The sequence below is a fragment of the Guyanagaster necrorhizus genome, assembly GCF_019112545.1.
Source record: "Guyanagaster necrorhizus MCA 3950 unplaced genomic scaffold BT62scaffold_10, whole genome shotgun sequence".
Classification (NCBI taxonomy): Eukaryota; Fungi; Basidiomycota; class Agaricomycetes; order Agaricales; family Physalacriaceae; genus Guyanagaster; species Guyanagaster necrorhizus.
Window position 1 is genome coordinate 392,066 of NW_025064889.1, and position 21,169 is coordinate 413,234.

General features: G+C 48.4%; 8 protein-coding genes across 8 annotated transcripts; 3 read left to right on the forward strand and 5 right to left on the reverse strand.

The window, feature by feature from the left end:
• The first annotated feature begins 615 nt into the window (after positions 1-615).
• Positions 616-2,302, forward strand: BT62DRAFT_986548 (cysteine proteinase). The gene is made up of 10 exons (XM_043190007.1): positions 616-727; positions 793-870; positions 933-976; positions 1,040-1,199; positions 1,258-1,281; positions 1,336-1,578; positions 1,636-1,673; positions 1,727-1,850; positions 1,912-2,062; positions 2,117-2,302. Exons 1-10 carry the CDS (start codon positions 694-696, stop codon positions 2,151-2,153), a joined length of 933 nt encoding a protein of 310 aa, XP_043040731.1. The 5' UTR covers positions 616-693; the 3' UTR covers positions 2,154-2,302.
• Positions 2,068-6,185, reverse strand: BT62DRAFT_70160 (uncharacterized protein). Its single transcript, XM_043181936.1, has 23 exons — positions 6,090-6,185; positions 5,771-5,988; positions 5,630-5,720; positions 5,250-5,572; positions 5,138-5,190; positions 5,058-5,082; positions 4,863-5,002; positions 4,715-4,812; positions 4,640-4,662; positions 4,486-4,584; positions 4,327-4,438; positions 4,226-4,270; positions 4,082-4,174; positions 4,006-4,029; positions 3,942-3,953; positions 3,720-3,891; positions 3,562-3,661; positions 3,377-3,505; positions 3,289-3,328; positions 3,096-3,235; positions 2,809-3,041; positions 2,677-2,757; positions 2,068-2,626 (listed from the first exon to the last, which is right to left on the reverse strand). Exons 2-23 carry the CDS (start codon positions 5,948-5,950, stop codon positions 2,536-2,538), a joined length of 2,304 nt encoding a protein of 767 aa, XP_043040732.1. The 5' UTR covers positions 5,951-5,988; positions 6,090-6,185; the 3' UTR covers positions 2,068-2,535.
• BT62DRAFT_70178 (uncharacterized protein) lies at positions 6,164-7,499 on the reverse strand. Its single transcript, XM_043181937.1, has 7 exons — positions 7,389-7,499; positions 7,306-7,335; positions 7,101-7,256; positions 7,003-7,050; positions 6,706-6,948; positions 6,585-6,653; positions 6,164-6,520 (listed from the first exon to the last, which is right to left on the reverse strand). Exons 1-7 carry the CDS (start codon positions 7,438-7,440, stop codon positions 6,321-6,323), a joined length of 798 nt encoding a protein of 265 aa, XP_043040733.1. The 5' UTR covers positions 7,441-7,499; the 3' UTR covers positions 6,164-6,320.
• Positions 7,500-7,826: 327 nt separating this feature from the next.
• Positions 7,827-8,720, reverse strand: BT62DRAFT_967091 (ubiquitin-conjugating enzyme; the record flags this gene model as incomplete). The annotated part of the gene is made up of 8 exons (XM_043188848.1): positions 7,827-7,885; positions 7,941-8,037; positions 8,088-8,165; positions 8,216-8,250; positions 8,300-8,397; positions 8,449-8,466; positions 8,517-8,565; positions 8,618-8,720. 8 exons carry the CDS (start codon positions 8,718-8,720, stop codon positions 7,827-7,829), a joined length of 537 nt encoding a protein of 178 aa, XP_043040734.1.
• Positions 8,721-8,883: 163 nt separating this feature from the next.
• On the forward strand, positions 8,884-13,342 carry BT62DRAFT_967095 (beta and beta-prime subunits of DNA dependent RNA-polymerase). The gene is made up of 15 exons (XM_043188849.1): positions 8,884-9,119; positions 9,173-9,714; positions 9,768-10,250; positions 10,310-10,791; positions 10,854-11,125; positions 11,183-11,623; positions 11,676-11,755; positions 11,820-12,232; positions 12,291-12,364; positions 12,412-12,465; positions 12,519-12,644; positions 12,703-12,709; positions 12,762-12,798; positions 12,860-13,133; positions 13,190-13,342. Exons 1-15 carry the CDS (start codon positions 9,027-9,029, stop codon positions 13,235-13,237), a joined length of 3,426 nt encoding a protein of 1,141 aa, XP_043040735.1. The 5' UTR covers positions 8,884-9,026; the 3' UTR covers positions 13,238-13,342.
• Positions 13,305-14,486, forward strand: BT62DRAFT_967097 (ubiquitin-conjugating enzyme). The gene is made up of 8 exons (XM_043188850.1): positions 13,305-13,477; positions 13,543-13,569; positions 13,631-13,648; positions 13,701-13,750; positions 13,807-13,839; positions 13,893-13,956; positions 14,012-14,152; positions 14,211-14,486. Exons 1-8 carry the CDS (start codon positions 13,402-13,404, stop codon positions 14,321-14,323), a joined length of 522 nt encoding a protein of 173 aa, XP_043040736.1. The 5' UTR covers positions 13,305-13,401; the 3' UTR covers positions 14,324-14,486.
• Positions 14,298-16,305, reverse strand: BT62DRAFT_931074 (L-gulonolactone D-arabinono-1,4-lactone oxidase). Its single transcript, XM_043186058.1, has 5 exons — positions 15,899-16,305; positions 15,334-15,813; positions 15,064-15,252; positions 14,796-15,007; positions 14,298-14,743 (listed from the first exon to the last, which is right to left on the reverse strand). The coding sequence occupies exons 1-5, from the start codon at positions 16,184-16,186 to the stop codon at positions 14,485-14,487; spliced, it is 1,428 nt and encodes a 475-aa protein (XP_043040737.1). The 5' UTR covers positions 16,187-16,305; the 3' UTR covers positions 14,298-14,484.
• Positions 16,306-16,430: 125 nt separating this feature from the next.
• On the reverse strand, positions 16,431-19,733 carry BT62DRAFT_1018565 (actin-like ATPase domain-containing protein; the record flags this gene model as incomplete). Its single annotated transcript, XM_043178247.1, has 19 exons — positions 16,431-16,974; positions 17,027-17,185; positions 17,241-17,263; positions 17,318-17,341; positions 17,401-17,442; positions 17,500-17,588; positions 17,645-17,785; positions 17,848-17,955; positions 18,009-18,030; positions 18,088-18,196; positions 18,265-18,318; positions 18,375-18,426; positions 18,487-18,594; positions 18,663-18,928; positions 18,991-19,093; positions 19,149-19,322; positions 19,376-19,456; positions 19,507-19,526; positions 19,589-19,733. 19 exons carry the CDS (start codon positions 19,731-19,733, stop codon positions 16,895-16,897), a joined length of 1,800 nt encoding a protein of 599 aa, XP_043040738.1. The 3' UTR covers positions 16,431-16,894.
• Positions 19,734-21,169: the final 1,436 nt, after the last annotated feature.

Sequence of the window (21,169 nt, forward strand, 5' to 3'; positions counted from 1 at the left end):
GACGTTTTTTAATGTAAATGCATACTCACCTACGTTGACATTGTTTAATACTCTCGCTGTCAGGGAACACGACAGCTTATGTCTCGCCGTCTCCTGTTCATATGGGCATACAGTAAGGAGCCTGTTTTCACACCATCTTTGATGACCTAGAGCTTTGGATTGCCGCATTCAGAGACCCAGACGGCCTGCATTCACAGAAGTACCTCAATTTTCACGACAGGGATGACTTTGAACTGCTATTAGCTGACAAAGTCACGATGGCAATGTACTTTACCGAAATGGTCTATTGCGGATTGGGATGAGGGCTTTGTGGAGAATGGTGAGGAGAATGGATTTTTCGATGGACTGCAGACATTGGGCGAAAAGGTTTGCTGTGAGTACTTGGAGAAGGCGGTTGAATTTTTAGATACTCTTCCTCCCGATACCGCATAGGAATGCTCGCAATCATAACATATTTCAACCTCTATACCCACGAAGACGTGAGGTGCACAATGGCCTAATGCTATTGGATATGTCATCTTTCGAGAATCGACTGCGTACAAATTACGAGGGAGAGACGGTCCGAGTTGCCGAAAGGAACAGAGTAGAGATTCGGACCGATAGGCCGAGGAGAGTTATCTATTTGCCACCCACCACCACCACAGACGCGAGGAAACGAAATTCTGCCAGGCGTATTGCGAGAAAGACGTGCATATGACAACACCGCCACCCAGTCCGCCTACAGCGCGTACGTTGTTACTGACAGGTCGAGCCACATAACATAGCAGCATTTTGATACTTGGACCTTTACAGCGCGATTACGGCCTGCTGCCCTTCCGGAAATTGAAGATGAACCTGTGAAGGGACCGGAACAAGTCACCGAGGATACAGGTGCGAACCCTCTCTGTCGGTCCGGTTCGCATTCATGCTGAGTGGCTTGGCCTGTTCGGTAGATATTTCGACTTTGACGACCGCCCAGGTCTTTGATTTGAACCAGGTACACTTGTGGTTTTTTTGATATAACAATATTAAGATTAATTATGCTCTTATAACTGTTTAGAGCCTCCTCGACGAAGCCACAGGCGTGACGCGTCCGCTGATCGATGAGATTGCTCCGATATCAACTTTACGCGCCGAGTATGAGAACGGCAGCCCTGCATTCGTCAGGCAAATAGACTGGCTGACCACCAAGGGCTATCACTACATCAGAAGAACAAAAGGTGACGTGCCGCTTGCTGACCCACATTCAGAAGGAGCTAACGAAACCCCAACAAGCAGGCGACGGAGATTGTTTCTACAGATGTGAAGCTATACTTTGTATTATCATTGTCGTTCTCACGATGTTTAGCTTTACAGCCGTGGCATTCGCATATGTGGAACGCATGATGCACGCGCTCAATCCGGCACAGGCCGTGGAAAAGGGTGTTGCAACACTGAAATCTACTCTACCCATGCTGGAGAACGTGGGATTCCAAAGATTGGCGTTTGAAGATTTTTACGACGTGCTCGAATCGCTCCTTTTGAGTATTGTCACGCCACAAGTCACCGGCAAAACCCTCAATGCGGTCGGGCTTCTCGAGGCGTTTCAGTCTCCCGAAGGTAAGGTGTATCAATCGGAAATAAAGAGATCTCCTCCTTCATCTTCTGGACCCATAGTATCAAACTCTATCGTCGTTTATTTGAGACTGCTGACTGTACGCATTTTCTTCTGTGCAGCATGATACCACTTGACACCTTTCCCAACCAGTCCGCCCAAATACGCATCGACCCTGATGCGTTCGCTCCCTTCCTTTTCCATCCGGAGCTAGGTGAGCCAATGGAAGTGCGCGAATTTTGTGAGCACTTTGTAGAGGCCGTTAATAAAGAAGCAGGTGGGTGGTTTTACAAATTCCCTCGACGTCTCGAATGCAAAAATAATTTAACACGACCTAGACCACGTCCAAATGACTGCCCTGTCGAAGGTGCTCCAACTTAACGTCAATGTTGCTTATCTCGATGGCAGAAACAGTAATGGGCTAGTCGATTTTGTCGAATTTCGCAGTGCGCCTGACGCTAATGAGACGCCGCTCGCACTGCTCTACAGGTGAGTAGAATCGAGTTAAGAGTCGTATGTTTTCGCTGATGGTTGTATGTTTAGACCCGGGCATTATGATATCCTAGTAGACTCTGAATGATGCAGGCTTAGGTATGGATGTGTGATAAAAGAGCAGAACGACGTCTTCGTACAGCAGTGTCCTCCTGAACTTAATCCCTGTCATCTCTATTCCCTAATACACAGAGACCAGGCGCATATTCGACCCTCGCTTGCAATCAACGTCACAATACTGAATTAGAACGTAAAGAGTCTACTAGGTCCCGCACCAAAGTCAACCAAAGTGAATGGCAGACGGAGCACCGTGAACTCGAGCAGGTCGGTAAACATCGGCGCCGGTTCGCCCTGAAGAAAATAAAGTGTGGTCCATGTCAAAGAGAAGTTTGAATACACTGGACCGAGTGATCCTTAACGATCATGTTACACATAGAAATGCCAGTAAATATACAATTTGCTCTAAAGATCTAGTCTGAAGATAGATCCGGAGGGTACTTTATCGCATGCTCGTCCAGCATACGCAGAATGTTTGCCCGAGCGTCTTCGGGTTGATTTATCCTGTAGACCAACGTGAGTATAGTATTCAGTATCAAAATTAGTCTACATACAGATTAAGAGCAAAGGCAGGCATGTCATCAGGGGACTTGAGCCATCCAATTTCGATCAACGCACGCTGGCGATTGGCTCGTCTGTAAGGGATTGTTTAGGTATTATTGACCACCAGAAGAAGGGGTACGTACGTCTCCTCGGGGGTCCAAGCAGGACTCAACAATGAAGGCTCATCAATTCGTTGTGGCCCAGGGGTCCTATCTGTGGTCTTTGGGGGTACCACCAGCTTGGTGGTCCGGTGGTGCACACCACGTCGAATGGGTGGCCAAGAACTCCGTCGTCCTATGGCCTGTTGATCTTTCCGAGCTGTTTTTCCTGCCGATATCCGAGGCTTAGATTTGACGCTGGTGCGTTTCTTCGTCTCCTAGATTGAACTCCAAAATGGTAGTGGGCAGCGGAATGTCTGGTAAACACTTACGGCTAGTACGTTTTTGGCGCGCACCTCTCCGATCTTGCTGGGGGCAAGGATGTGATCGTTGCGGTGACTGTATTGCACACCAGCTGCTGCAAGTATTTTCTCGGCCTCAGTCATTGGTTTGGCCGAAGTTGTTGGCATAGCTAGAGCGCCGAGAATGGGAACCTAATCTAGTATTAAAGAAGATCAAACTGACCCTCGTCATCGAAGAACAAGGCGGCAAGCCCGCGCAAACCCTCCACCGGATCATCAGCGAATGCAATGAAACCACAAGAAGAACATACATCGTCTTTATGAGACTCCGATTTCTCAGCCTCAAACAACTTCTTCTGTTCGTCGGACATTTTCCGCTTTTTCTCCGGAGTCATATTGGCGAGTGCCCAGTCCAACTCCGCAATATTAGCTTTTTCGATCTGATGCGTACATGCTCAAAACGACCACAAAACCAGCGAACGTATACAATCCTTACCGCCATTTTGGTTGACAGGCCTTCGTTGAGCTTGAACATGTTTTTGATACCAAAAAGTTCTCCTTGTCTTTGAGCGTCGCCCTGAATACCATCAAAGTATCTAAACAAAGGTCGATCATAAGACCTAGAAAGATAAGGACGAAGACGGAGAACGGTACCTTGTTTGCACACTGGCTTCATACCCAATCGCCATTTGCTGCTGCTTATACAGCTGCCGTCCATAAATTTGCTCTTCTAGCGATCCACCCCCAAGCAACCGATATACTTCAACGTCTCGAGTTTGTCCCAGGCGGAATGCCCTGTCCATTGCTTGGAGATCATGTGCAGGGTCTGTGAACAAATAAGGATCCATTTGACAGATAGGCGAGGGAGGAGCGTACTCCAATTGGGATCTAGAAGCCCACGTTAGCCACAAAGAGGCACGCCACACAGCTCGAAGCTCACCGAAGATGACCACTTTGTTCGCCTCTGCATCAGATATAAGCAGCAGCAATATCACCATAGGACCAACGACGCTTACTAGTCAAATTCAACCCGGTCCCGCCGGCAAGAGTGGAGATGAGGAAGATGTAGACATCCGGGTCGTTTTGGAATTGGTCAACGTATTCCATCCCTACGGCGCAGAGGTTAAACAACTTTGGCATCACAAATTTAAGGTACTTACGAGTCTCTTGTTTGGTGCTTCCGTCAAGTTTGACAAAAGTGTAACCTAGAAAGAGGACATTAGAAGATCATTCGATGCGAAGACGCGTTAAGAATACTTACTGCGAACCTTGAGCAAATGCTCCAGCATCTCAATGAGCTTGACCGATTTGGTGAAGATGAGTACTTTGTTGGTCGGATCCTTCCTCCATTTTTCGAGTAGCAGTTGCAAAGCCTACCCAATCTTCAATACAAGATGAAAAGAGTCACATGAATACACACCAGCCACTTCCCGCAGTACTTCGGGTTCAACATCGCCTCGACGTACATCGGTGCACCATCGGGAAATGCGATTTCTGACAATTGGCGGTTACGCAACACCTGATATATAAATTTAGCTTAGGAGAGTCGTCTTTGAAGTATAAAGCGCTCTCACCTGATCTTTGGAATCGGTTGGAGCTGGAGAACCAAACATAAGGTAATGGTCATAGCCGAGGAGAAAAATATTTACACGGCAATATAAGGGCCAGATGATTGGAAAGTTTCAACAAGATTGACATATATCGAAGGACATCCGCAGGTTCATATGGCACACAGCAATCTTTTTGTCTGGAAACAGAGGTCAGCCGGATCGATTCCAGCATCAACGACGGACTCGCTTTTTTCCAGACCCACATGAACAGTCATCGTCCTTGTGTATCAAGTTCTGCACGGCAGGCGTCTCGAGAATCCGCTTATAAACGCTTATCTGTATATCGGACAGAGGGCAGAACACCACTTGATCAAATTTCTGTGGCAGCTGAGGAAAGACTTCAATCCCTAAGATGTCCCTGAGCTTGATGTAAGTGACTTACTTGGTCTTTTATGATCTCTTTCGTTCTAGGATATTGTATATTGAATAATAATTTCACGTCGAGCGTGGGAAAATACCGACCTTCGCAAGAAAAAGCGGGGCATGACCTTATCTCGGAGAATAATCGCTACTTGCTAGGGGGAAGCTAACTTAGCATATGCCCTGAACCCCAGTAAACGTTTCTTCAGCTCACCATACTCTTTGCTATCTCCTCCTCAGAAGCCTTCGCAGACTGGCCTACAAGGAGAGGCTTCTCAATAAAGCCCTTCCACTGCCTAGGAGTGCCTATGCGTCCAGGGTTCGTCCAATCTAGAAGTGTGTACAGCTCAATATAACCATTCTGAATAGCCGTCCCCGTAAGCCCAAATCTTCGTTGGGTGGTGAATTGGTGGTACGCCTGAGTGACCTTTGATGTGATATTCTTTACGCGATGAACTTCGTCGACAAATAAGCACGTCCAGGCGAGTGTGTCGATGGCATCGATTTCCCTCCGAGCAAGGTCAAAGGAAGTGATGACTGCGTAAAACTAAGTGAGAAGAGCCTGCAAGGTAAGCTGAAGTAGGGCAAACTTACCAACGTCGAGACGGCCCTTCTTGAAGTCATCAAGGACAATGCGCCGATTTTCTCTGGTACCAATGTACAGACCCACCTCAAAGTATCCCCACTGTGGACAGTTTATGAGCACATGTTTGGCGATAAAAATGGTACACATACAGTCTTCAACTCCCTGGCCCAATTTAGCACGAGAGATGTCGGCGCAATAATTATGCAAGTCGGCCAGGTCGCATCTGCAGCTGGCAATTCCCTACGCTTCTTCCAGGCAGAGCCATCTTGTAATCGTGAAACATGATCACGTCTTCGATACTTGTCTGTGACTACCCCATCCTTCCGCATAATGGCAGCGAGGAATGATATGACTTGGATCGTTTTACCTGTTAACTGATGTAAGATGCCAGAAGGACCTAAGGAATAAAGAAATTTTACCCTACAAGTGTTGGTGAGAAAAGGCGTCAATAAGGAGATGGCAACGTACAAGACCCATGTCATCACCAAGTAGGCCACCTCTTCCTTCACTATACTGATGATAGAAAAACTTTATACCGTCACGCTGGTACTCCCGAAGGTATGTGTTGATGGAAGCAGGAACCTTTATTCCTTTAGCATCACCAAGGATCAATGGACCTAGGGGCCTCTGGCCAGGAGTTAGTGGAAAACCAGGGCGAGGTTTCAAATGCTTATACGGAGGATATCAACGGCCTAAATGTCAAGGTGAGGAGGTTATTGTTCTTACTGGGCTGATCATCATAGGCTCGTCATCCATGTCTGAGTCTTCTTCTGTCACTGAACCCTCTTCAGAGTCCGGGTCGTGGCCTGACTTTATTTCTGGTGTTTTTGAAGCCACGGGTGGAGCTGGAGGAACTTCGCTTTCGTCCTCTGTATCAGACTCTGTCACTGAATCATCTTCTGCCACCACAGCTATATAATCTGATTACTTTCAACAGGATGCATTCCAAATATAATGACGGACCTGGTGTTGGCTTCGATGTTGATGGCTGAGATGGAGGCACTGGTATTACATCTTCATCTGTATCTGATTCTACACGATTGCACAATGAGGCAACAAGAGAGGTGCAAAGAAACAGACAGACCTGTAGCCGAGTCCTCCACCATCGGTTGCGGAGGTCTCTCAGGCTGTGTCTTTCGAGTAAATGCAATCATAGACGTTAGAATGACAGGTGCATCATCATCTAGTTCTTCTTGGTTTTCCTCCTCCTCCTCCTCATCTTCTTCTTCTCCTTCATCATCATCATCATCATCTCCTTCCTCCTCCTCCTCTTCGCCGTCGGTCTCATCCTCAGACGCAGAATGAAGGCCGAGCTCTTCAGTATCATCTAGAAAGAAAGATAGCATCAGCTATAGAACACACTGCGGAGCCGTGGTATTACTGAAGAACTCGAGTAATGGATTCTCGCCCTTCACGTCAGGTCGGTATCCTATGCCGCGTTATTTACGTGAACACCAACAGAGAATTGGCTAAACACACTTTTGTGAGCCGTTGGGACATTATAGTCATCATCTGAGTCGTGCTGTCGTTTCTTTCCTCTGGAACTCCCGGGGTGACTGGCTTGCTTAGTCCTCTTCTTCTTGGGCTCTTCAGAAATATATACTCCGGGATTGAAGTCCGGGTCAGAGTCGATTTCTTTATCAAGGATATTAAACTGAGTTAATATAGGAGCTCATTAGCATACCCAGCGGTACAGCAGCAGATGCTTTGTTACCTGTAGGAGTGTCAGCGGTGGAGAAGGCAGAGCAGAAACAGAAGATGCCTGACGTTTAGCGTATCCATATACCTTTACTTTTGTACTGACCATTGCTGAGGCCATGATATCCGAAGACAAGAAAGGAGGACTAACTGACGATAAATGTTAGCAGCAGGCGAACAGTACCGTGAGATCCGAGCTCCGACTCCGGAGCGTGTCAGTCACGTGATAAAAAATCTAATTAAGCCTGTCACGAATTTCGGAATTCACGAATCAGTCAGTGACATTGTCATATAGCTCTCAGAGGGGACTCATTCAGACTGTGAAATACTGGGACACATGGAGCAGGACAACATGCAAAAAGATTTTTTTAAAAAGTAAATATTTAATTGTCATTGGTGAACCACAGCCAGAGTGAAGTAATAGGAGATGTTGTATGGAGATGTAGCGCGTTGCTCTGACATGATTCCGCCGTCCACAAACGCGTCCATATTCCAGCTGCGCCACACTTAATCAAATGCCTCTTCAGCGCTTCGGCGTACCAGTCTTCGGACTTTCTTCTTGTAACCTGAGGTTGTGATCCAGTCAGCGCCATGCTATAGAGGGCGGCGACATAATCATACCTTCAGGATCGGTCCTGACTTCCTTCGCGGCATCAACGTTCGCGGGACTGTCAAGATTTGGTGTGTCAGAAGAAAGAAGAGAGATAACGCTAACAAGCTATAGAGCAGTAAGTCATGATAGAACCAGGAAGAGCCGGGAACGCATACGATAGTCTCGACGGTGTGAACAGGCATCCATCGTTCACCAGCGTCTTCATATCCATATTGATCCTCGCCTGGATTATGCTGATTGACTAGATGAGATGCGATGTTGGGTACGCAGAAGAGGATCTTACAAGGATAGAAATGCAGACGACTCCATCGGGATAGACTGGATACGACGGTCGGCATAGTGGTAGTCTCACTGAACAGGTACTCACTGTTGGGATGCCACATGGGTGTCACAAAACGCATTTTGGGTGGTAGCAGAGGGTACTCAGAAGGAAACGTCAGCCGAGCCTTGAAGAAACCACCTTCGCTGAAGATACAGTCTATCAAATGTACAAAAAGAAGGAAGGAGACTATGCACTAGATTGTGTCGGCAGGTCTGCATACGGTATTCAGAGATCAGCGAGAGGCGACAATGCCAACACGCACCCAATGATCATGATTTCCCATTCAAACATGTTATCATCGTCGACTAGTCCTACATGTATATTTCAACTCTGGAAATTTACTCAGAGAACGGTGCCACTGACCAGCGGAGAAACCCTCTACAGGGTGCTTGGTGAGTTCGTTAAGCTGACGACGAAGAAGCAAGGTATTGGAGGCGTTCTGTGTCGGTGTAGAAGGCTTGGACATGGTGCAATATTGCGATCCGTCGCGATGAGAGAGGCAGATGCAAAGTGCTGTTTCAGAGGAAAGAAGAGTGAAAGATCAAGATGGAAACTCCGGGACCGTATCCGCGCCGAGTCCCAGATCACATGACATTTATCGACGCGAAGCCGGCATCTGGGACACAGAAGACGACGGCGACGACGACCCCTATTAACGACTGCAGCGACCAAAGCTAGAGCGTGCTATAACGCACATACGGCTTGTCTTCTCGCTCCGTTTATCTTTTGAGGACAAGGATTGTTCTTTTCTCGTATCTGATTTTTTCGGGTCATGGATATTCACGACGATGAAGAAGAGTGGGACCAGCTCAACCGGTCCAATTGGCGGGGCTTGGGACTTACGGATCCCATACGGAGCGTTGAGGTGCGTCCATCTACACTTCTTGCCCATTACGGTCCACCAAAGCTAACATGCAGGACAAATGGTTATTGTTGCCTGCTTTTCTCAAAGTGAAAGGTCTCGTAAAGCAGCACATCGATTCCTTCAATTACTTTGTTAACGTTGACATCAAAAATATTGTCAAGGCAAACAATAAAATTACTTCCGACGTCGACCCTCGCTTCTGGCTCAAGTTCACCGACATCAATGTCGGCTTTCCAGACCGAAATGAAGTCGAGGCCGTGGACAAGCGCGTCACTCCCCACGAATGTCGGTTACGCGACATCACATACAGCGCTCCTATTATGGTCACTATCCAGTACGTCCGTGGCAAAAACGTTATCCAACGCAACGTCAACATCGGTCGAATCCCCATCATGCTGAGAAGCAGCAAGTGTGTGCTCACTGGCCGATCAGAAGCCGAGCTTGCGCGCATGAAAGAGTGTCCGCTGGACCCTGGAGGATATTTTGTGGTCAAAGGAACCGAGAAAGTCATTTTGGTCCAAGAACAGCTCAGCAAAAATCGGATTATTGTAGAAACTGATCCTGTCAAAGGTGTTGTCCAGGCTTCCTGCACATCGTGAGTCCATGTTCATGTCCAGGCATCTCCTATAACTTTTCGGCGGAGTAAAGGTCTACACATGGTGGTCTCAAATCAAAAACATACGTCGCCACTAAAAAAGGTCGGATTTACCTTCGACATAACTCAATTCATGAAGATGTTCCCATTGCGATTGCCCTGAAAGCTCTCGGTGTCCAATCCGACAAGGAAATCCTTCTGTTGACTGCTGGTAACACAGAATCCTACAAAGCCGCATTCTCCGCCAACCTAGAAGACGCCGCCAAGCTTGGCGTGTTCACCCGCCATCAGGCATTGGAGTATATTGGCAGCCGCGTCAAAATAAATCGGCGTGTGATGGGGCCCCGTAGACCGGCATGGGAGGAGGCGTTGGAAGCTCTAGCCACGATTGTTTTGGCACATGTCCCAGTCAGTGGTCTCGACTTCAGAGCGAAAGCTATCTTCGTCGCCACCATGACCCGCCGTGTTTTGATGGCCATGGATGACGAGAAGATGGTAGATGATCGTGATTATGTGGGCAATAAGCGATTAGAATTGTACGTGATCACACGCTGCCTACTTGGTGATCTCGTAACTTGTTGCTAATAGATCACAGGGCGGGCCAGCTTCTCGCGCTTCTGTTCGAAGATCTGTTTAAAACGTACAATGCAAATCTTAAATCTGCTATCGACAAAGTCCTCAAGAAGCCTTCACGGACCAATGAATTTGACGCGTTTACTACCATGCAATTTCAAGGCGACCATCTCACTGCCGGCTTTGTTCGCGCGATATCTACCGGGAATTGGTCGCTGAAACGGTTCAAGATGGAGCGTGCTGGTGTGACCCATGTCCTCAGCCGGCTCAGCTTCATCTCTGCCCTAGGGATGATGACCCGCATCTCTTCGCAGTTTGAGAAGACTCGAAAAGTTAGTGGTCCTCGGGCGTTACAGCCAAGTCAATGGGGCATGCTATGCCCAAGTGATACTCCCGAAGGCGAGGCTTGTGGTCTAGTCAAAAATCTGGCCTTGATGACCCACATCACCACCGATGTGGAAGAGGGGCCAATCGTCCGTCTCGCCTTTATGTTGGGAGTCGAAGGTGAGATCTCGAAATAGACTTCTCTGGCTTTGTCCGTCAATGCCTAATTGTTGTTCCCTCAGACATCACTCTGGCAACGGGTACAGAGATATACGGACCCCACACGTTCGTCGTCAATGTGAACGGAACTATTATCGGTCTGACTCGATATCCCGCTCGTTTCGTTGCACAGTTTCGGAAGCTGCGGCGCGCGAGGAGAATCAGCGAGTTTGTGAGCATTTATATTAATCATCACCACCGGGCTGTGCATATAGCAAGCGATGGAGGTCGCATTTGTCGACCTCTGGTTATTGTCGAACATGGGCGTCCGCGGATTACGTCGGAGCATATCTCGGTAAAGAACTTGTCTTCTTCACTCGTGGTTTTTCCCAAGTCTGATCGCAACTTTCAGTATCTCAAGAAGGGTAAAGCCACCTTTGATGACTTTTTGCGCAAGGGGCTGGTTGAATACCTCGATGTCAATGAGGAAAACGACGCGTACATCGCACTTTACGAAGCCGACATCGTGCCTACGACGACTCATCTGGAAATCGAGCCATTTACACTGCTTGGCGCCGTTGCCGGGCTGATCCCCTATCCGCATCATAACCAATCGCCTCGGAATACCTATCAATGCGCTATGGGTAAACAAGCGATTGGTGCGATTGGTTACAATCAACTAAATCGAATCGACACACTGCTGTACCTATCTGTATATCCTCAACAGCCAATGGTCAAAACGAAAACTATCGAACTAGTCGGATATGATCGTCTTCCTGCAGGTCAAAATGCTACCCTGGCTGTCATGAGTTACTCCGGTTATGACATCGAGGACGCTCTCATCTTAAACAAGGTCACTGCGGATTAATTCGGTCAAAGCGCATATTACTGAACTTTTTTTACAGGCCAGTCTAGATCGTGGTTATGGCCGATGTCAAGTACTGAGAAAGAATGCGACTCTAATTCGAAAGTATCCTAACGGAACGTACGTGCTCCTCTGACGCATCATATCGCCGGGAATTTTATCATCCTTAACTCCTTATTTTTAGATTTGATCGGTTGGCCGATGCACCGCAGGACGAGACAGGGCAGACTGCCAAAAAGTATGATATCATTCAGCCGGACGGCCTTGCAGGTGTTGGGGAGCGTGTTGATCCGGGTGACGTCTACGTGAACAAACAGTCTCCGACGAATGCTACAGATAATACGTTCACAGGTCAAGCGGCCTCGGTGCCCTACAAGAACACACCGATGACATACAAGTCTCCCGTCGCGGGTAATATCGACAAAGTCATGATCAGTGACACAGAGAATGATCAGACCCTCATCAAAGTGTTGATCCGCCAGACGCGGAGGCCCGAACTGGGAGACAAGTTTTCGTCGAGGCATGGACAGAAAGGTGTCTGCGGGCTAATTGTGAACCAGGAAGATATGCCTTTCAATGACCAAGGGATCAATCCTGGTGAGCGACTGATTGGGAGTGGTGCAATAGAATGATACTCATCGCAGCTGCTTGACAGATACGATTATGAACCCTCACGGGTTCCCGTCGCGAATGACTGTTGGGAAGATGATCGAACTTCTTGCTGGGAAGGTAAAACTCATTGCTTGGTTAAGCGCTGTATCTTGATCGGTAACTAGGCGGGAACGTTGTGCGGGAAGCTCCAGTACGGAACTGCCTTTGGTGGCTCGAAGGTTTGTTTGGCTGCTGTGTCCCTCGGAAATGAATACTGAGTAATGATCCATAGGTAGAGGACATGAGCCGGATATTGATTGAGAACGGATTCAGTTATGGTGGTAAGGATATGCTGACGAGCGGCATCACTGGAGAGCCAATGGAGGCGTATGTCTACTTTGGGCCCATTTACTACCAGGTAAGCAAGACTTTATCGATCGGAAGTACTGAGGCTCCGTACTGAGCCATATTACCAGAAACTCAGTGCGTCTTTCTATACTAAAGACTCGTGTTTGTGGATTTGACGCACATCTAGAGCACATGGTGATGGACAAAATGCATGCCAGGGCGAGGTCTCGTAGTTCCTGAATAGCTCATCGATTGTTATTCACTTACCTTGGTCCCTTGTTACAGAGGCCCGAGAGCGACGCTGACCCGGCAACCCACAGAAGGAAGGTCTCGTGAAGGAGGGCTGCGCTTGGGGGAGATGGAGCGGGACTGTTTGATAGGATATGGTGCAACGCAGCTTCTGCTCGAGCGTCTGATGATATCGTCGGACAAATTCGAGGTGAACGCCTGCCAGGAATGTGGGCTGATGGGGTACAATGGCTGGTGCACGTACTGCAAGAGTTCCAAGAAGATGGCACAATTGACGATTCCGTATGCTGCGAAATTGCTATTCCAGGAGGTGAGCTACTGCGTCAGCGATGACGGTGCGAGGAGTCCACTGACGACCTCGAACAGTTGATGGCGATGAATGTGGTTCCTAGGCTGATCTTGGCTGATGCATGAGGCCCGGGCAGGGAAGATAATGTATTGTGTATTAATCCACTTGTAGTCTTACCATTGAATGCGTCATGTTATCTCGAGACGAAATTTGTCATTAGCGGTGCAGTGTTCTTTTACTCGTGACCACCATCACCCATTATCCTGGGACTGCCTCCACGAATTGAAAGATGAATGCAAGAGGCTCCAATAGTGCTACGGCCTTGCGCCGACTGATGACGGAGTACAAGCAGCTCACCTCGGGAGGTAGGTAGTTCCTGTTCATTTCTGTGGCTGAATACCCAGTAAATCGACCTTGTTCCCTTTTTCAGGCTCGCCAGATGGCATGTTCACGGCCGGTGTGTCCACGTTTCAGCGTTCTTTGCTATTTTCCGGTCGACATGTAACAGCGCGCATTAGGTCCCATATCTGAATCAGGTTGGACGGCACCACTTGGAGGCAACACCATGTTAATCAATTGCCTGTCCAGATTTCTTTACTTGGGAGGCTCTCATCGTGGGCCCGAAGGAGACGCCTTTTGTATGTCCCATGCTTTGCCCGCTGCGCAGCTCACAGATCTAGATGGGAATTCACAGGAAGGAGGAGTATTTTCTGCGAAACTGACGTTTGTAAGTCACTGGCACTTAGTCTTTTAGCAGTTTCAATTTAGCGCTCATTTCAGCCAACCGACTACCCCTTATCCCCTTTCAAAATGAAATTCGAACCTCCCTTGTTCCACCCTAATAGTGCGTTTGCTCTCCGTGGTCCGGCCGCTGTTAACCATTGATTGGTATATTCCAGTCTATCCAGATGGGAACGTGTGCATCTCGATCCTGCATACCCCCGGCGATGACCCTACAATGTACGAACAAGCCTCAGAGCGATGGAGCCCGGTGCAGAGCATGGAAAAGGTCCTTCTTAGCGTTATCTCGATGCTAGCTGGTAAGTCTCGCATTACTCCCACTGCGTTAACCACAGCACCGATCGTCTCTCTTCAAAGAGCCAAACCTCGAGAGTGGCGCAAATATCGACTGCTGCAAGCTTTACCGAGACAATCGTCCCGAATACGAACGTCTCGTACGAGAATCCATCAGAGAACAACTAGGGGTGTAATATTGCACAGTTTTGAAGGTGGTTCTTCGCCACGTAAAGCTACTATTCGTAATATGTGGTACTTTAGGAATTATAAAGGGCTGTACTTTGGGAATATGTCGAACAAAGGGGAAGAAACCAAGATCCAAGATCGATCCACACACACACACACACCATCACCATTACTGTCGCAATTTGAATATTCGCCCATCTGCTTGGCCATCGAAAAAGTGTCGTCGAATGTATTCGTTTCGGAATAGCCCGCAAGGGTCTACATCTTCGAGAACGCGAATAAAGTCGTCAAAGTGAGGATAGAGACTGCGCAACTTTTCTCGACGCAGTGAATGTGCCTTGGCCCAATGAGGCCTGCCGCCATGACGGGCTAGGATGGCTTCGAAACCATCAAAAAGCTTTTTATAAGGGACGTATAGTCCGTAGGGTCTGTATGCAATAAGTTAAGCAATGGGTCAGAGCCGATAGCGTCAGAACGCACTTGAACTGGACTATTCCAATCCAACACGTCTTTTGGCCCTGGCTGGGGCTCAGCCAGATATCGTCCGCGGCAGAAAAGCGAATCTCTATGGGAAAGTGGGGCCTCAACCCATTCGGATCGCCAAATTCCTGGCTCAACCAAGCATGTAATTCACGCAAACACTCTTGGCTTCTCGTGTACGGTATAGCCCACTCGGTTGTATATTGCAGGAACTGTACAGATAAACAATGAGAGAAGCGCTGAAAGGTAGAGACTGAGATAGACTCACGAGACAGTCCAGATTAAAAATACGATAACTGTCGTCGACCCGGACCGACTTTGACCCACTCAGCCAGCAAAAAAATAGCCCAGCGAAGTTGTTGATAGATGAGAAGAAACGGCCAAGGAATAGAATAAACTCCAACACGTAGAATCCCAGGAACACTTCCAAGAGCCAACTTCCCGCCGGCGTCTTGTCCTGAATTTTTTAAAAAAATAATAAAATATGATAGTTCAGGCATGGGACGGGCGACGGTCGGACAAAGCAAAGCGAACGTACCTCTTGTGTCCGATTCATCAAGCCAACCCGTATCCGATCGGCTGCTGGGATCCAAGCGAGTCGCACATGCTCTGCGGCGTGCGCGATTTCATCCAGGTTTTGGATAACGTCTTGGAAAGGCTGAGTGATGGCAACCTCCTTGAGCCTAAATGCCGGTTCCACCTCCAACTCGACGTTCAGAATGAGACCCGTGGTACCCAGGCCGCATATGGATGCGACAAATAGGTCGGGTCGCTCGTGCCGTGAGCACGTCACGTAGGTGCCATCGGCCAACAAAAGCTTGAGAGACATTACATGGGTCGAAATGACACCATATGTCACGCCAGAACCGTGTGTTGCAGTGGTTACGATACCGCCCACGGTCTGGTCAGAGATAGACCCGACGTTCATCATGGCAAGTCCGTGATTCGCCAGGTGTGCGTGTAATTCGTTGAGGGTTATCCCTGCTTGTACGGTAGCAGTACGTTTTTCGACATTGACCTACAGGGGGGGGAGGGGGGTAAGGGAAACCAGTTAGAAATTTGGAATAACCCCATCAGGATGAAAAACAAATAGATAACCTCACCGATAACACACGGTTAAGCTTTTGAGTGCGCAACATAAATTCCTTTGTGCAGGCAATATCGCTGGGGCTATGGCCTATTCCAGCGGCACGGACGACCTTGTTCTCGCGGCGGGCCAACTCGAGGATAAGTTCGCATTGGTATTCGCTCTCCGGCTCGAAGATGGCTAGAGGGGTGCAATGAAAGGTCTGGCCCCAGTTGCTGAATTTGCCGCGGGAGGAGGAAGGGGGGACAGTAATGGGTGCGAGGAGAGCATAGAGGTGGTCCGGGGATAAGTTAGAGAGAGCCATGAGAGGGCGAGAGGGCGACGAAACTATTTGCCATGGCTTTATAGGAATCGTGACCGTTGATGTGATGACTACTCGATCGATTTTTATTGCGGGATCGGGAGAGGATATCTGGGAATGGCCGACCCATTTGCGGCATTGGCCGGATCCGACATCTCCAAAGCCTTATGTGTCGGGCAAGCCGACAGGCAGGCACGCTCGATAAGCCAAGACATTAGAAACAAATAAAAAAAATTGCTTAAAAAGGGTGGATCAATAATAGCATAGGAGCCGCTTAACGAAGCCGAATGGGATGGACCCACAGCATGGACTGTGCTGTGTGCGACATCGGTTTGGCCCGGTGTGATCTGACTCTCACCCATTGCGCAATATCATACGTGATCAAGGTACCTAGCCCCAATATCGACTACTTGTCAACATAAGCTCTCTTCGGAATATGTCTCCTCGTCCATGCGATGGCGACGGATGGATCAAAATCTCTCACCCCCCATCATATGACGCTTTTGCTTCAATCCGCGAAGCAGCAGGTTCGATGCCAGACGACACGACTCCGGGACAACGCGTTCCCGTGTACCATTCACCACAACATAGCTTGTTATATATACATCTGTCCATCAAAACAGAGCCTTCTCCTAATTCAGAAAGTCGAATGTAACCCTTCACACACACACAAGTGTGAGCGCCACGATCTCCGGCCACAGTTAATCTCACTTACTGGCCCCAAACTTGGTTATCATACAGAAGTATACCCCGCACTTCCGCGCTATCCAATTCCAATCCGAGTTCAAATTCTGGTTCACTAACGTCAGTGTACGATGAATCTTGATGATTGGAGCTTCCCACCTGTATAGAAACCACCACCCTGCCTGGCGCCTTGTTGAAACGCCGGCAGCGATGATAGGTCCACAGTCCATTTGCAGAGCTCGGTGGTTTCTCCTTCATCTGTATACCGCATAATTTTGTCCGCCTCGCTTGTGAACATGACGGCCACGAACGCCGAATCTGCCGGATATGATATGAAATGAATATAAACGTGTGTGGCAGTGATCATGCATACCTTGTACGGTTTGCGAGAATTTACTTGTTCGACGGTCAGGGTTCATTCATCCACAGCCACAGCCACAGAGCGCTCACCAAAACTTCGTTGTCAGCCGTTGTCTAGAAATTGGTATTAGTGGCGCACAAGAAAAAAAAAAAAAAAGCTTAAAATGCCCCACCCTTTCCGAAGGATTGCTCCTTTTTGCACCAGATATTGCAGCCTAGCCGCCGGTAACTTAAAGAGTCACTATGTATCCCGGGAAGAAGTCACGACGTACCTATTTTCACAAATGGGAACACCTGCGTCATTGGTTTTGATATACGCGGGACGCTTCTGCCAGTCTTCCTGGTCAGCAGGCAACTTGACCTATTCATGAACTAACGTAAATCGTGGGTAACGACAATATAAGCAGACAGACGGACTTTCATGATGTAGGACCGTGGCGCGATCACACTGGACACGAGTGGCCTACGAGCCAAACCATACCGAGCCGCCCCTCGTAGAGTAGCCGTATCAGCGTCTACGGGCCGAGCAATCACTCGAATACGGGGAGAAAATCGTTCCTTTACAGTGTTATACGAGTCAACTCTTGACTCTCATGCAGCGAAAGATAATCATAAATTACCTCGACTCTCTGTTTCAAATACTCACTTGCTGCAAATCCTCCCACAAGTAGAAGGGCATCGATCCGTTGATCGACTTTCAAAGTCTGGTCTTCGATCAAGGCCAGAACCTGACGCGTGAGCGGTGAGTTACGCATGAGGTAATGTTTAAATGAAAACGTACCTGTTCAACGACGGGATCAAAGCTTTACAAGATTGGCGTTAATACTAAAAAAGGGCTCCGAGTAAAATATAAACGGTACACTTCACGCCGTAAAAGGGCTCCTGGGATCGAGAGTTGTCCATTAATCAATCCTACAGAAGGATCGTTGGGGTCCTCGACATTGAAACAGGTAAAATGGAACATGTTCTCTATGTTCGCCATTATACGTCAGTGGCGGCGGAGGAAAAAAAAACTTTGTGAACACCCGTTAACTTACCATCGTCAGATATGCCGCCATAATCAAGCTTGTCGGTCTCACTGAACGAATGCACTAGATCCAACGACCGTCAAGGGATGATATCATATAATGAACATAAAGACACTGACTAAAGTTAGCAAGTGATGCTGCGTCAAGATGTGCCGGGTGGTCGGCAAGGAGCTACTCACCATTGCGTTGGTTAGAGATACACAAAGGAAGAATAGATAGATAGCTGCTTACCGTCTTGACTAGCTCCCTGAACCGAAGGTCCAGGAAAAGACTACCACAATTCGCACCCGATCTTGCAGAAATTTCAGCGATCTCAAGATTGGTCATCTGGCCAATTATCTAGAGGGCAAAAGCCGGGGAGATATGTCTCGAGAAACAAAGCGGAGACTCCTACTCGGAAGGCGTACCTTGTATACGGCAAGATCGACCGTTCCTCCACCGGCATCACAGACAATGAAATTCTGCGACGGCTTGAGTTTGTGGAGATCTGTAAGATGTGCGCAGTGAACTGCCGCGGCCTCCGGTTCTGTGATAATTCTGAGTCGGTCCCTCCAATCCCTATCTCCTGCGCGGGCGCTTTGTACAAGGCCAGCAGAAATAGCTGCATCGCGCATGATGTCACATCCCTTAGCGTCCCATGCTGCTGGGACGGTCAGCCACACATCAGCTGTATCTTTGAGAACCATCAATTGTCAGACTAGCGCTTAGCGCAAACGCAATTGAAATACGACATACTAAGATCAGCTACGGCGCCAATTTCCCGTGTTATCTGCTCCTTAGCATATTCCCATAAGCAGCTCAAAAAGTCAATGATGAGATCTATCGCTTTTTTGCCAGGCTAGGAGAATATTAATTTGATGCCAGGGCGAAACGAAAATGAGACGAGTGCGTACTGGAAGCGGTGGCAACCGTGGATCTACGGCAGATTCGTCCCGAAGGGCTCGAGGCTCCAGGAATAGTTTGAACCATTCACACTTGAGCGTATCAGGAATTGGGCCTGCATTTTTAGCTTCCAAACCCCAGGCCAATACTCTTCCTTCTTCATCGTACAGCAAACAAGTCGGGATCTAGTGATGGGTATCAGTTAGTTATATTCAACAGAATCGGGAGAATACTCAACCTTTCTGAACGTCTCGAATGAACCAGGCCAGGTTAGTATTTGTTGGACTTTTCCGCCCGCAATCCTCGACGAGCCGTAAGCCTACCAAGAGGTTAGTTCAAATATACAAGCTGATTCATAGAGGTACTCACAACACCAGAGAAAGTAGTACCTAAAAGGCATACATAGACCTCTAAGAACACTCAAGGTGATTTAAGTGTACAAAACACGCACCAAAGTCGATCGACACAGACATCTTCCCTTCATCCGAAGGCGGCGGGGCGATATCAACTCTGGCGGGCGGCGACGTAGACATTGGAGGCGGAGACATTGGCAACGAGTAATGACTTCCTGACATCCCAAAAGGCAACTGCCGCATCGACATTGATTCGTTAAACGAGTGGTCAATAGATCCATTCAATCCGTGACCAGACGTTGGCCGCGATGTGCCCATTGACATCCTGTGCACTGGCGAAGATGACGGCGAAGACGTCCATGGAAGCTCTGACCCATGTCCATTCTGGCCATAATGTACTGGTGGTGGGGGGGAGATTGGAGTAGGCTGGAACGCGTTCTTGGCATTGGGATACGGGACAGGGCCTGGCTGTTGGGTTACCAGTGGTTGAGGCTGATATTGAGATATTGATCCGTTGTCGTGGTCGGCATTAGTATCCTTGGGCTCACCACAGCAGCCCATGATGGCAAAGGGCAACGACCACAACGACGACGGACCACCTGCACAGTGTCAGTGTGTCAGTCTTGCCATTTGCCATTGGGCGCCAAACAAGCGCCACGCGCCGTACCTTGTGGCAGTGCTGTGCTGTAAACGTTTTCCCAAGTTCAAAATTTGCTTGCGTGTGCTGCGAAAACGAATGGCTCAGAGCGGACTCGTCGTTCTTTTTTCCACCTGCTGGGACAATCAAATGGCATTGATGTTCATGATATCCCTCTCTCTGGCTGCCGCTGATGAGATTTCCCCAAATGAGAAACAACATTCCAGTGTCGCTCACGGCATTGGCCTGAGAACCCCAGCGGGTGTAAGAGGATCATGGTCCCAACATTCATGTTCACGAGAACATCCTGCCCCAATCAATCAAGTACTAGGCAGAACAGCAATAACAATAGCGAATCGGGTTGTCCGGTCTTCTGGTAAAAAAAAAAAATCAATCTCAATATGATCATCCGATAGGCGTTGTTTTAACGCCAAACTGAGACGAACTGCATCGAAAGCTTTCTCTCGACAAGAAAAGTTCCCATATATCATCAGATCGTAAACTTATCCGGGAGAAGAAAAGTTATGTACAGTAAAAACTGGGTCGCGAGATCTATCGTTCACAAGGGGAAGGCGTGTCATACTAGTGCGGTAACCAATGCTCAGCAATGTTCTCTAGAATATCTTCGGAAGTTATACTTGTCAGACCTGCTATACTCCTGTCTTAGCACAAGCACATCTGAGACAGAACAGGGCACGGCGGTCCTAACGATGACCGTTGAACCGTGAGAGACATTCTGCAATTCCCGAAGACGCACTTCAAGTTGAGCGTTGGTCGGCTCTGTCCGAGAGCAGGTCCAGCCATACTCACTCGGGAATAAGGGGAAAGAATTACGATTTGACTACGATAGTCCCATCTCACCACAAGAACAGGCAACTTCCGGTCGAATGCACAGCGTAAATTCAGGACAAGGCAGTGGTTCGAAATGCCCACGGCGATCAGTGAACGACTCACGCGGTGGTGAGAGTGGTGGATCAACCTTAGAAACGTTCAATACAACACTGGTACGTGCTCATTGCAGTCTCCGTCCCTAGGTTGATGA